Below are 13350 nucleotides of genomic sequence, written 5' to 3'. Positions count from 1 at the left end.
TTGACAACACAGAGACTTGTTCAACGATGTAAAGAAAACTTTAAGCAGGCTCCAAAAAGGTTCAAGAAAACTTCCTAAGAAAGGCTCCCACCAGAGAAGCTTCTGCTCTCTCCTCTACCCTGGCTGGTTCTGCTCTCACCCCAGAAACTGATCTGGGCGTGGCAGAAGAGGTGGTTAGTCTTTGGACAAGGTCGAGGTCAGGGTGGTTTCTGCGGGCAGGCCTTTTCCAGGAACTTAATGCCCCCAGGCATTGTATTGTTTTTAGTAAACATGTTTTTAGTAAACATTGTCTTACAGCTGCCTACTCCCAGGCAGAAGGGGAAGTGGGCCTCTGCTCAAGGTCTGGTGTTCCCACAGTACAGTATTTTGTTTTTCTGTGGTTCTCTTATTTATTCTTTGATTGTGTCACCCAGAGGACGAGTTCTAAGAGTCATTAGCTTAGACTGAAGAGTTTGTCTTCCTCTTTTTTTGTTTTGTTTTTTAGAAAATCACATGACCAGAGGTTACCCAGATTAGAGAAAAAGCATAAGAAAATTATTCACTGATTTCTTCCCACTTCGTTGTCCCCTTTGGGCCCATCTGACTATGAATATCAGCAAATGCCTCCCAAACTCAGTGTCAAAATAATACTTAGGAATGCTGTTTGGATTAGAGAATATCGCTTCTCTACATCATTTTGCACAGTGAAAACAATTTAATCTCCCTGTCCGTATTTATTTTAGTCAATATCTTCTAAGATAGGATGGACTGAAGTTTGATTTTCTGTGCCCTTAAGCCCTAAGGGAGATGCCCAAATCAAGGGCTAGCAAGCTTTCCTTCTAAGGAGCAGATAACATTTGGGGCTTAGTGGCTGGTACTGCATCTATTTCAGGGATAAAGTGTGGCTGGGTTCCAGTGAAACTTTATAGCCGTATTTGACTGGCAGGATGTGGGTTGCAAGCCGGTGCAGTTAAAGAATTGGGGATGCAGATATGGCTCCGTAGGTAAGAGTTAAAGAATTGGGGGGGTACAGAGATGGCTCCGTAGGTAAGAGTTAAAGAATTGGGGGGGTGCAGAGATGGCTCCGTAGGTAAGAGTTAAAGAATTGGGGGTACAGAGATGGCTCCGTAGGTAAGAGTTAAAGAATTGGGGGGTACAGAGATGGCTCCGTAGGTAAGAGTTAAAGAATTGGGGGTACAGAGATGGCTCCGTAGGTAAGAGTTAAAGAATTGGGGGGTACAGAGATGGCTCCGTAGGTAAGAGTTAAAGAATTGGGGGGTGCAGAGATGGCTCCGTAGGTAAGAGTTAAAGAATTGGGGGGGTACAGAGATGGCTCCGTAGGTAAGAGTTAAAGAATTGGGGGGGTACAGAGATGGCTCCGTAGGTAAGAGTTAAAGAATTGGGGGGGTACAGAGATGGCTCCGTAGGTAAGAGTTAAAGAATTGGGGGGGTACAGAGATGGCTCCGTAGGTAAGAGTTAAAGAATTGGGGGGGTACAGAGATGGCTCCGTAGGTAAGAGTTAAAGAATTGGGGGGGTACAGAGATGGCTCCGTAGGTAAGAGTGCTTGCTGCACAAGCATGAGGACTGAGTTTAAGACCGCAGAACCTGAGCAAAAAGCCAGGCCTGTTATCCCAGTACTGTGGGAAGGTGGAGACCAGAGGATCTCTGGTACTTATCTCTACGTGCCATACCCACACTGAATTGGCTCTTCTATTCCCATTTTGGTTCTTGGTAACTAATTTGCTATTTTTCATGTATGGTTATGACTGTTGTTCATAGGGATAGCAGTGATGGTCATGATGTCTAATACAATAATGTCAGATAATTGCTACCTGTTCCCTGTTATCTTACTATTTGAGGTATATTTTCTAGATGAGGTGTTGGTCAAAGTATAATTAAGTTTTTAAGTGCTTAAGAAAATGGCTAACATGATTTGAAGTATGTCTCCTGGTAAAGACTAGAATTATTTTAGAGTACACACACACACACACACACACACACACACGGTCTTATTAAAAAATAGCTGTGCCCTGTTTTTGCATTAATTTTGCCCAGGAAGATGTGAAAAGGCATCAAACTACCCCAGATGTAGCACTAACAACACCCAAAGTGAGGATTCCACCCTAGTCCAATGTGGTAAACCATTGAGCTTGTTTATAAGAACATGGGTAAGGCGTTACTTATAGGAGAGTGGATGGCCCCCAAACAGCTACATCACTGCAAAGTCCCACTCCACCATGTATGATGATGTCATGAAAGTTGTTTCATGGATTCCCACTTTGCATAATCTTCCTCTTTTTATATACTGTAGCATCTCCCAAGAGCACTCATAGCTAGTTTGCGGGAACAAGTGATGTCTGGGATCCCAGATGAGGATCCTGTGGTGTCCTTCACCTTTTTCTATTGGGGGGTGGTATTCGTAGCCCAGCTACCATGACCATAGTCCTAGCTTTCATTATGTTTTTGTTCCTGCTTTGTTAACATGGCTATGGGCCAAAGTTTTCTGTACTCTTTACTCCATTATAGCACTGGGACAGTAATTTTATGTCTAGATAAAACAAAAATGAATTCAGCAGTGTTTAATCATAAAGATGAGACATAAAGCAAAAACTAAAATAATCCAAGTCTCCATGCCCAGAAGCAACCACTGATAATAACCGTATGTAAATCTGTTTGTTAGTTTCCATTAGACTCACAATCTTTTTCATTTTTCACTCTAACATGTGGACACATTAGAAACCAGAGGATACTGAAGTGTTAGAATTCAGTATCACCGTGCAGCTCCCACATTGCTGCCCAGCAGCCCGTCTAGCTGCCATTCTGCTGATGCCAGAGACATCCTCTCCCTACTCCTACCTCTCGTAGGTCTGTGAATGGCCAGTGTTCCCCGGTTACTACCTAAGCACTGTCAGCCCCCTAGCTGTCCCCCTTATTGAACGTCTTCCCTTCTCCCAGTCTGTGTGTCGTCTGTCCACACTGTGGCCCAGGCCTGACAGTGCGGTATTCAGTGTTTCGGAGCCTGCTTCCATGGCGGATTTAGTAGAATCATCTCTGTTTGCTTTACCCTCCAGCAGAAGCTCCCATTTTCCCCAGCATTGGAGTCTCAGTGTCACTGTCTATATGACTTTGTCAGATTATATCATGGTTTTCCCATTTGGAAAGAGCAGATGATAATGTGTTTTGTGGGGTTTGTGGGCAGGTGATGTGAACTGGAGAGCGCAGCTGAAAGTGAGCATCAAGGACTCTTCCTAGAAACAGACACAGCCCAGAGGGTCCTCTGTAAAAGGAAAGCTGGTTTATAACCAGAATGCTTTCTCATCGCATCTGGGCAGGGTCGCAATCGCCTAAGTCTGCTCTGCCCCTGACTCCAGCATCTCTCATGGATGGCTCCTGCCTGCATATTTCCAGCTGACAGCAGATGGCAGTGGAGAGTTAGGCTTGCTCTTGGAAAGGGATTGAGCTGATTTTAAAAAAAATCTAAATAACTCTTTAAAAAAAAACTTTCAGAGCCAACAGAGAGTAGGCATTTTCATATTTATAAGTATAAGAGAAGCCTGCGTTTACTGAATACTTCACTGGGTTTTGACATACCTCCTTTGTGTATTTACTTAGTCTCTCTGTAAAGTTGGTCGTATTGGTACCATCTTAAGAAGTTGGGTTTTAAGGGGAGCTTCAGTTACTTAGAAGGTTCTTAGCTATGCAAGGTTGTTGTGGAAGCCAAAGCAGTGGTCCACCTGGAAGCCAGTACATTTGACTGAATGCTAGACTATCTTCTAGGCCCTTGCCTTCACACAGAAGGTTGACATTTAAGAGTAGAATTTTGCATTTCTAGTTCTGTGTGCCATGTGATAAAAATTCACAAGGAGTCATGTGGAATTTGGGTCTCCTTTTTATCCAGGACCTTCCTTGTGTTCCACAACTTTTCATCTCAGAGGCAGCCACTTCTGTGTCCTTCCCAAGATGGACGCACAGGAATGCACAGATATCATAGAGAAGGGCAGCTACCTTCACAGGCCACCTTAGTTTGACTTTTCTAGGGTGGAGGCTGCTGTGTGGAAATACTCAGCAGTTGGTACCTTATGAACTTCAGCTTTGCATAGAAGAGTCTAAATCCCTGTCTCCTTTGACTATAGAGGAAGGTTAGGGCACAGAGAGGATCAAGGTTTACTTGAGAGAAGTGATTTGACAGAAGCACAGAAATTCTTCCCATCAAGGCTACATGTAAGGGACAAATGTACAAAATAAGAGAAGGTAGGTGCTTTGGAAGTGCCCCATAACGGGTAATGACATTAATGGCCCAGGGATTTTGAGCTGGGTAGTTGTCCTAGTTCTCTGGCCTGCTATACTCGGTAGTGTTTTCTTTCTTAAGAAATAGCCTCATTCGCCAGACAGTGGTGGCGCACGCCTTTAATCCCAGCACTCGGGAGGCAGAGGCAGGTGGATCTCTGTGAGTTCGAGGCCAGGCTGGACCGACAGCCTGCAAAACAATACAGAGAAACCCTGTCTCGTAAAACCAAAAAAAAAAAAAAAAAAAAGAAATAGCCTCCATTTCTACCACTATCCATATATTCATGATCTAACTCTTTGTTCAGTGGCAAAAAGATCTGAAAACCTCAGTGGGTGCCCTCTGAATTCTGATATGGTCTATGGCTACTTCTTTCATTTAAACACATAGTGTTCATAGGGTTGAATCAAGCCTCACACTTACAATATCCTTAGTTTTGAATGCAAGGCATAGATAGGCTTCTTATGCTGTGATACACTGGTCAGCAGAGTGCCCTGTTACACCCAGGAATGCATTGTACCAGGTGTTGTGTGCTTGGCCCAGCGCTCTGGTGATGAATGTCGATTCTGTATTTTGATCCACATTGGTGTCCATGTCAAAGCAAAGATTTTGTAGTAACAATGATGAAATGCATAGCCAGGGGTCATCCTGTCTTCAGATGTGTATGATTCTACACTGAGATTTCCAGTGTCCAAAACATGTTGGGACAGAGTGAAAATGCACTTATGATGTAATTATTTTTTAAATTACTGGTTTTTATTAGGCTATCTTGTTGATTAATTCTTCATGGGGGTTTCAAGGTTTCTTTTCTTTTTTCTTAAATTTGTATCGTGTGTGTGTGTGTGTGTGTGTGTGTGTGTGTGTGTGTGTGTTGTGGAGTCAGGGGACCTGTCTGGGTTCCCACCATGTATTTGAAGAGTGTCTTGATTTATGACTTTTTGTTCTGAAAGTATAAAAACTTCACAAAACTGTTACCACTCTGAGTCTTGGTGTTTGGAATAACTGAATCCATGTTCCTGGTCCATGATCACTAATATTTGGCTTTAGAGTAATTTACCCCTTATCCCTTTTGAGGTGAGAGCTGTGTTCTTGCGCTGCCATGGCCTCTAACATAGTTGGCCTGTGGCTGTTTCTTACACACCTTTTGAGGTGAGAGCTGTGTTCTTGCGCTGCCATGGCCTCTAACATAGTTGGCCTGTGGCTGTTTCTTGCACTCCTTTTGAGGTGAGAGATGTGTTCTTGCGCTGCCATGGCCTCTAACAGGGTTGGCCTGTGGCTGTTTCTTACACTCCTTTTGAAGTGAGAGCTGTGTTCTTGCGCTGCCATGGCCTCTAACGTAGTTGGCCCGTGGCTGTTTCTTGAACTCCTTTGCTCAGCCACACTTACCTGTTAGCGTGGGAACAGTGTAGCTGCTGACTCTTACCCTCCCGGGATAGCTTCCTCTTTGAACTGAATGACCTAAGAGTTCTTGGAGCTCTCTGGATGGCTTCTCATGTGTGCAGTGAAGAGTAGTCTGCCCCCTCCTGCCTGCCTGGAGATGCAGCACTTTTACTCACCCCTTTATTCCTAATGCTGGGCATTGGTGGATACTTATTTACCTGTTTTAATAAACAAGCATAACCAGTTATCCATGTATATATTGTCTACGGCTGCTTTCACAGTACATAACTGACTACGGCCCACAGTATCACATAGCCTAAATGATTTACTATAGGGTCCTTTACAGAAAACAAAACTCATCAACTAACTCTAGTTCTTTACCTGCACTTTCCTCAGTGTCTCGCTCCCTCTTTGCCTGAGCCCTGGGGAAGAAAGAGCAGGAACCGTTTCTAAGGGAAGACTGGAGTAAGTGGGTGTGCTTGATTTCACTGGGAGTTCCCAAGGAATGCCATCCTTTTCGGTGCCTCGGATTTCTTAATTCACAAGAGAAAGTCTCACAATAAGTGTGATTATCATAGACGGCACCTAACTGTAGAGTTCATAAGCTTTATCTAATTTAATATTTGTGACCAGCGGGGACCAAGCAGATTTGCAGGTGATAATGTTGAAACCCAGATTGGAAAGTAACTCGCCCTGGATCCCACAGCTAGGCCGGAGCATGGTCCTTGCACCTTACCAGCTGCCTTCAGAGGTGGCTGCTGTTTCAGGGCAGCACCAAACAGTGGGAAAAAAGAAAGTTTGCAAACAAACACAGGGTGTAAGGCTGGGGCAAAGTGTTACAGTTTTGAATGCAAGAAAGCATAAACAAACAATAAACTATGACTGTGCAGAAGGATTTAGCTATCCCCAGAGACCCCTTCCTGAAGTTCCTGTTGCAATCCTGATGAGTGGAGCTCTTTGGCTGTCTTAGGTATATTCTGCTCCAGCAAGACTTGTGAAGCAAACGCCCCAGGGGTTAAACAACAGCAGGAGTGGGCTGTGCTGATACCATTGTCCTCTGTTAATGAGACTCTGAGCTGCAGGAAGAGTATGTGTGAAGAAGGAAGGCTTTTCTGTTTTCCTACAGAATTTTGACATTAGGGGGTGTCTAGGGTATCACTCTAGTGTGTATGGCATGGAAAGCTTGTTGAGCCCATACCTGATTTTCTTGTCCCCATTGGGGAAAGGGGCATCCAGAAGTAGTATTATGGTGTGGGAATATTCCCAGAGGGATGTGTGTGTGTGTGAGTGTGCACCTGTGTGTGTGTGTTTCAGGTGGGGAAGAGGAGAGAAGGCAATAAAGGTTGGTGGCACAGGAAGAACTGAGACCACAGATGGATGAAGCCGAGTGAGGGCTACAGGATGTTTCCAGAAAAACACTCAGATTCACCAGACAGCAGAAGTGGGAGCCTACCAGAAAAGTCTTCCTAAGTAACTACTGGAACCAGGGGCCACAGCCCACAAATGGTAGAAGGGTGTTAGGTGGTGGTAATCCTGTGGGCAGGGACCCACAGCTAAGAAGAATGCCAGGACCCCTGAAGGGCGAGTTCAGATCCCTGAGTTACTCAACAGTCCAAAGGCCATTCTCCCTTCTGCTTAACAGCTCTCCCATTCACATCAAACTAGCAGGCATGCGGAGACAAACTTACTCGTTTTGTCCCATAATGTTACTTCTTTAATCCAAATATATGTATTTAGAGTTATTAAAGTGGGGATGCCATGCCAGGATTGATCTATCTGAAGATAATGTACTTGTCTTTCAAGGTCTTTGTGCTCTGGAAGTCTATTAAAATTCAAGCTTGAAGGATGTCTTGGAAAAAGTTATGGCCTGCAAGGAAATTTGCTGTCCAGTGGAGTTGACAGAGACGTACACACTCAGCTCTACGAGGTAGACTCCAGGGAGAGCAGCACAGGGAGGAGGAGGGCAGTGGCAGCAAGCTTGGCTGCAGCCTGAGGGCTGAGAATGGCTTTCCTTGCCTGTTTCCTTTCTCCATTCTCTCTTCCACCAGCATAATGTGGCAGCTCCAAAATTCTGCCTTCTGTCCTTAGGAGTTGGCACTGGTGGATATCCCAGCTGTTCTGTTGCTTTCCCTTTTTGTTGCTTGGCTTTTATAGTTTTTCTTATGTTATCTAGTATGCCACATGAGATGTAACCTCTTAAATTGTAACATGCATTTGTGTTGTCTGTAAGCACATTGTCATATTGCAGATCTCTAGGACTTTTCCATCTTGTATGACTAAAATGCTGACTGCAGTGTTTATCAAAGCATCTTCCTCGGGCCTCTGGCAAATGACATTCTACTTTCATTCTGCTTTCTGATTATAAAAGGTTTACTACTCTAGATGCCTGTAAGTGGAATCATATAGTGCACATGTTTATATGATCTTTTTCATTTTGCATAGTGTCCTCACAGTTCATCCTTGTCCACTATTACAACATTTTCTTCCATTTTCTGACAGATTAATATGTTGCCATATGTATGTATCATGGGTTTTGTTTTTTGTTTTTGTTTGTTTATTTTGATCAGTTGCTACATTTAGGATAGTCTACCTTTTGGCTATTGTATACAGTTCTACTTGAAAATGGAAGTGTGTAAAGATCCTCTAAGATCTTTTTTTAATTTTTGTGGATAATCCATAGGAGTAGGACTGCTAGGTTTTATGGTAGTTCTACTTTTAATTTTGTGACAAATATGCACACCTTTTTAAGGACGTCTATGGCTCGTGCTGGAGAGAGCTGGTCTGTCCTCCTACTCTCTACCCCGTTCTTCCTTCTCCAGGAAACAGAAGTGCTGCCTGCCGCTTCTTCAGCACACTGCTCCTGCTACCCTTCTTTTGGTTTCCAGGATATAACCTGACCCTTAACTTGTTCTTAAAGATCCATGTCAAGTCAAAATACCATATAACCTGGTCCTATCACCTAGCTAGATTTACTTGCTCTCTGCTGGAGTCTCTAGGGCTCCTGTCTCTGTTGTTTGGGACACATGATAGAGATGTTGTCTTGGCCTTGGATGAATTTTTGTTTTAACTGAACTGCCATCTCTTGAAGGCAGGGACTCTGTCTCCTCTGAGGACTTTGCAAAATAGGTTTCTTACCATGGAGAGGCAGACGTCATAGAAACTGTATGTGTTTAGAAGACAGGAGCTTTAAGTCAGTTGCTCTGGAAACATAAAGAGGACCCTAGGGAGTAAGGTCCGAGTGCACAGGACACTGTTCATCCCTATAGAGATAAATGAATGGGATGGGGAGAGAGAAAAGGTCAGTGTCACCACCATTCTTAGCAAGCAGGGCTTGTAATAGACAGGCGGGCTTGGAGGTTGGATCTGACTGCACCTGAGCTGTTCAGTGTGGGATGTTGGCGGGTAGGGTCGACAGGTACATGCCAGGAACAGGAAGTGGAGTTGACCTCATAGGAAGTCAGCAGCTGCTTGAAGCAGGGGCCAGTCTAGCGGCAATCTGAATAACACTGCTTCTAGCACCCTGTGCTGGAGAGTCCTTGGCTTCCAACCGTGGTATGCCTAGCCAGCAGTGCTGTCTGAGTGGTTAGCCCACAGCGAAGATGACAGGCTGAGCCTACCCTTGCCTGTCAATGGGAGGAAAAGGAAGAGGAGTGGGCTTCTCAGTGCTCTTAGGAGCTATGAGAATAGCTCCATCCATCCTGCTTTTCCCTTACCCTCTCACACCTCTCCATCTCATTATCCAGGCTGCTGCCTCCCAAACTGGACAGTGCGTGGAGGGAGAAGCATGCTAGAATTAACGGAGGTTCTGAGGCTCTGCCATGGAGAACCCTCTGGCTTGTGTGGCCAGGGCTATCAATCTGCCATATCTATAGAGGCCCACCAGGAACTGCTGAAGGATGGATGCAGGACTAACTAAGTAGCTGGAGAATTAGCTCCTTTGTCCAACTTGATTTTTTCATAATTTCACAAAGGTCGGCTCTTTCTTTAGAAATCAGAAAAAGGATTATTGTTATAAGAAATAAAACACAGCTGATATCCTGAAGTAATCTTGCAATAACCGTTGATACTCCATATACATCCCTATTTCCACAGGTGGACTTGACCTCATCTTCTTGCCAGGCCTTGGGTTTGACAAAGATGGCAACCGGCTAGGGCGGGGCAAGGGCTACTGTGACACCTACTTGAAGCGCTGTGTGCAGCACCAGGAAGTGAAGCCCTACACCTTGGCTTTGGCTTTCAAAGAGCAGATCTGCCTCCAGGTCCCAGTGGAGGAGCACGACATGAAGGTAGATGAAGTCCTTTATGAAGACTCCCCGGCATCTTAAGTCGCATGATGACTGCCACCCTCACTGTTATGTACCAGGGTGAAGAAAATCTGTGTATTTTCCTCAAAAATGAGTCAACATGGCACATTAAAGTGAATATGTATTGTGTTTTTTTAGTGTAAATATAAAATATCTAGCACAAAACCATCTTTAGAAATCAGTAGAAGTGTGAATACCAGGATATTAATTCAAATGGAGGCAAAAGCTGTATGGCTTCAGCTTAGCTTCCTGGTGTTAAGACGGTAAGCTGACCTCTCTGCCTTGCAGTTTAAATTAAATATTTATGAGTATTAGAGAATCATAGAAATTGGGGATGAAGGCTCCATTCCCTAATGTCCGGCCATTGCTCTGGTTTATGGAGACTCAGCTGTTATTAATTGATTTGGCAGAATAATATACCACCTAATCATGACTTCAGTTACTCACCTCAAAGTTTAATGGGCGATACTTTGTAGTTCCACGAGAGGAACCTTTGGTGGTTTACATACTTTGATTCAGTTGATTGGTCTCTGGCCCTTAGGACTTTAATATCTGATATACGTTGGGAATCGTTTCTGTTGGTTCCTGGATTCCATTTGGAAATGGAAGCTGCCATGGGCTGAAAATTGCCAGATGGCCTCGCAGCCAGAGAGAGGTGATTTTGTTGCAGGGAAGACTTGGTTATCACAAGATACTCAGGGGTCTTCCTGGCCGTGACTACTTGCTTTGGTCCCACCCGCAGCCTGTCAGTGGCTCCTGCTGGCATTGCCTCTGGGATGCCTTTTACACCTGTTCTCCCCTTCCTCTCATCTGGCTGCTATTTTCTTCAGCCCGCAGTGTTTCTCAGCTAAAGTAGGCCGCTTCATGCTCAGCTTCTTTTACCTCCAGTTTATTTCAGGGATGGTCTGATAAGATGTGACTCTAAAGCTGGCTCTCCCAATTGGAATATTTTGGAGACTTTGTAACAGTTAGATGTTGGGAGCACCTCACGTACCTTGATCTTTTGGAGCCAAGCCTGTACTTTCTAAAGCCTAAAGATTTATGTAATTTGCCTTTAGCCTTAACAAAGGAGCCTTCTGGAGGTACTCAGAAGAGAAACAACATAGGTAGAACATAGGAACACTGTGACCCAGAAAGCTTGTCCAAACTCAACCAGCCCTAACCATCTCCTGGACAACGGCCATTAGCCCACCCATTCCTCTCCCTCCTGAACTTTTTACCTTGCCAATATCCTGCTCTATGTGCTTAAACAATACCCTGCTATGTGCACACCTGATACCCAAAACAACCCTCTCACCCCCTCACACCCCTCCTGTTCTCTTGCTCTAACAAGTACATTAACTGCCCTGAGAAAAATAAAAATTGCCACTTGATCTGCTGCTTGTCTTGTGGTCATTACTTAGTGTCTTCTTGTCCCTATCTCCGGTCATTAGGTCTCTTGATGGCCTGCAGGTTGGTGTCCTGCAGGTCAGGGCAGTTAGATGCCTTCTACTGTGGAAGAAACCTCTTGTAAGTGTCCCCTACCCTTCTGTCATCTTTCTCCCCTTCCTATGTCATCTTTCTGGCATGCTGTGAGTATCACAGGCTGTTCCTGCCCTCTGGCCTGGGCAGGCTTATTTTCCTGCATCTCAGTGCTATTGTCTTTTGCCTGGGAACTGCTCTACATCTTTAGGCCTCTGCTTCTGCCTTGTTTCTAGGTCTTCCTTGGATCCCCCACTGCTCCTTCCATTTCCTCTCCATCCCTTGCTGTGGCCATACTCCTGTGTGTCACATTGGCCTACATAGCAGTTATTAGTGTCCATGTCTGTCCACTTCATGAGGCTATTAGTTCAGAGGATGTAGAGTATTTAGAAACAACTTTAGAGAGTATACAGATTTCATGTACATTTATTTCATTTAAAACAGATCTTTTTTTACATAATATATAGTTTACATAATTTATAGCTTGATATTTTATGCACAAAAGTAAAAAATACTTTAAAATGCCAATTTGGCTTCCTATAGATATACATAATGTAAGAGCCAGTGGAATGTGGAGACTGCTTATCAGTATGACTATCTCCTCTAGGCTCTCTTCCAGGCCTGCAAGCATTACATCCGTAAAACATTTCCTGCCTGCTTCACAGCCTTTATTGTTTCTCTGTTGCCTACAGAATAAGACCCAAACCCTGGCTCTCATACACAAAGGGCATTTTCCAACCAGGTTGCAATTTTCCCAACCCCAACACCAGACCAGTAATGTCAGTTATAGTCACATCTAATATACTTGATAAGAATTGTGAGAACTCATTTTCCTACAACAGAAAGTGAATGGAACAGAGCAGAATTGTTCAAAGAGGCACCAACATATTGCAGAAAGTGGACAGTGACTTTATTGGTATGAGGTTCATAAGGGAATCACTTTAAAAATGTGAATGCTGGTCCAGCTGCCTTAAGGTGTGACCTGAAATTCTGCATTTTCCACAAGATGCTACTGCATGTTTGCTTGCCCCCAGTAGCCAGATTCTAAGCCATACTCACAGCATATTGCTCTAATCCCAAGTGACTGTTTAAGTAAAAATTTAATTTAAGAAATCGTTATTTGAAAACCACCTTCCTTGGTCCCATTAGCCACATGGTAGCCATGACTGTGGCCCACTCTTGAATAGACTGGAGATAGGACATTTCACCAGGTAGGGCGTTCTGCCAGGGAACATTTTTCTAGAATACATTTTCCAAGCAGCTTTTTGTAGATTTCCTGTTAAGACTGTAGGGTACGGTACTGGAAATATCCATTTTAACAACTATCCTCTGGGCATTCTTGTACAAGTTAAAGTTAACAGAACATGTCTACAAGGATCCCAAATGTGATCTCTAGATGTTAAACTGATGTGGAGTTAGAATGTCAGTGATGCAAGACCCAGCAAACCACTCTTGGACATATACCCAAAGGGTGCACAATCACACCACAAGATATTTACTCAGCTATATTCAAGACAGCATTATTTGTAATAGCCAGAACATGGAAACAAGCTAGATGCCACTCAACGAGGAGTGTATAAAGAAAATGTGGCACATTTACACAATGGAGTACTACTCAGCAGTAAAAAAAAGAATGACATCTTGAAATTTGCAGGCAAATGGCTAGAACTGGAAAAATAACCTACTGAGTAAGGTAACCCAGACACAGAAAGACAAACATGGTTTGTACTCACTCATAAGTAGACATTAGACATAAAGCAAAGGATAACCAGCCTACAGTTCAAAATCCCAGAGAAGCCAGGAAACAGGGAGGACCTAAGAAGAGGAGGAGATAAGAGAACACGAGGGATCAGGAAGTAGAGGCAGGGGCAGAACCGAGGGAGAGAAAGAAAAGAGACACCTTGACAGAGGGAGCTATTATGGGGTTAGTCAGAAACCT

General features: G+C 44.0%; 1 protein-coding gene across 1 annotated transcript in view; it reads left to right on the top strand.

Annotated features, from left to right (window-relative positions):
* Positions 1-9971, top strand: part of LOC121137010 (5-formyltetrahydrofolate cyclo-ligase-like) — a 35758-nt gene extending 25787 nt beyond the window's left edge. Inside the window, exon 2 of the mRNA XM_040738769.1 lies at positions 9739-9971. Within this exon, the coding sequence (XP_040594703.1) occupies positions 9739-9971 (233 nt within the window). The remainder of the gene's footprint in view (positions 1-9738) is intronic.
* The last annotated feature ends 3379 nt before the right edge of the window (positions 9972-13350 follow it).

The sequence above is a fragment of the Mesocricetus auratus genome, unplaced genomic scaffold, assembly GCF_017639785.1.
Source record: "Mesocricetus auratus isolate SY011 unplaced genomic scaffold, BCM_Maur_2.0 Super-Scaffold_100676, whole genome shotgun sequence".
In the NCBI taxonomy this organism is placed as follows: Eukaryota; Metazoa; Chordata; class Mammalia; order Rodentia; family Cricetidae; genus Mesocricetus; species Mesocricetus auratus.
Note: the sequence above shows the minus strand (reverse complement) of the source record. Positions and strands in the feature narration are given on the sequence as shown.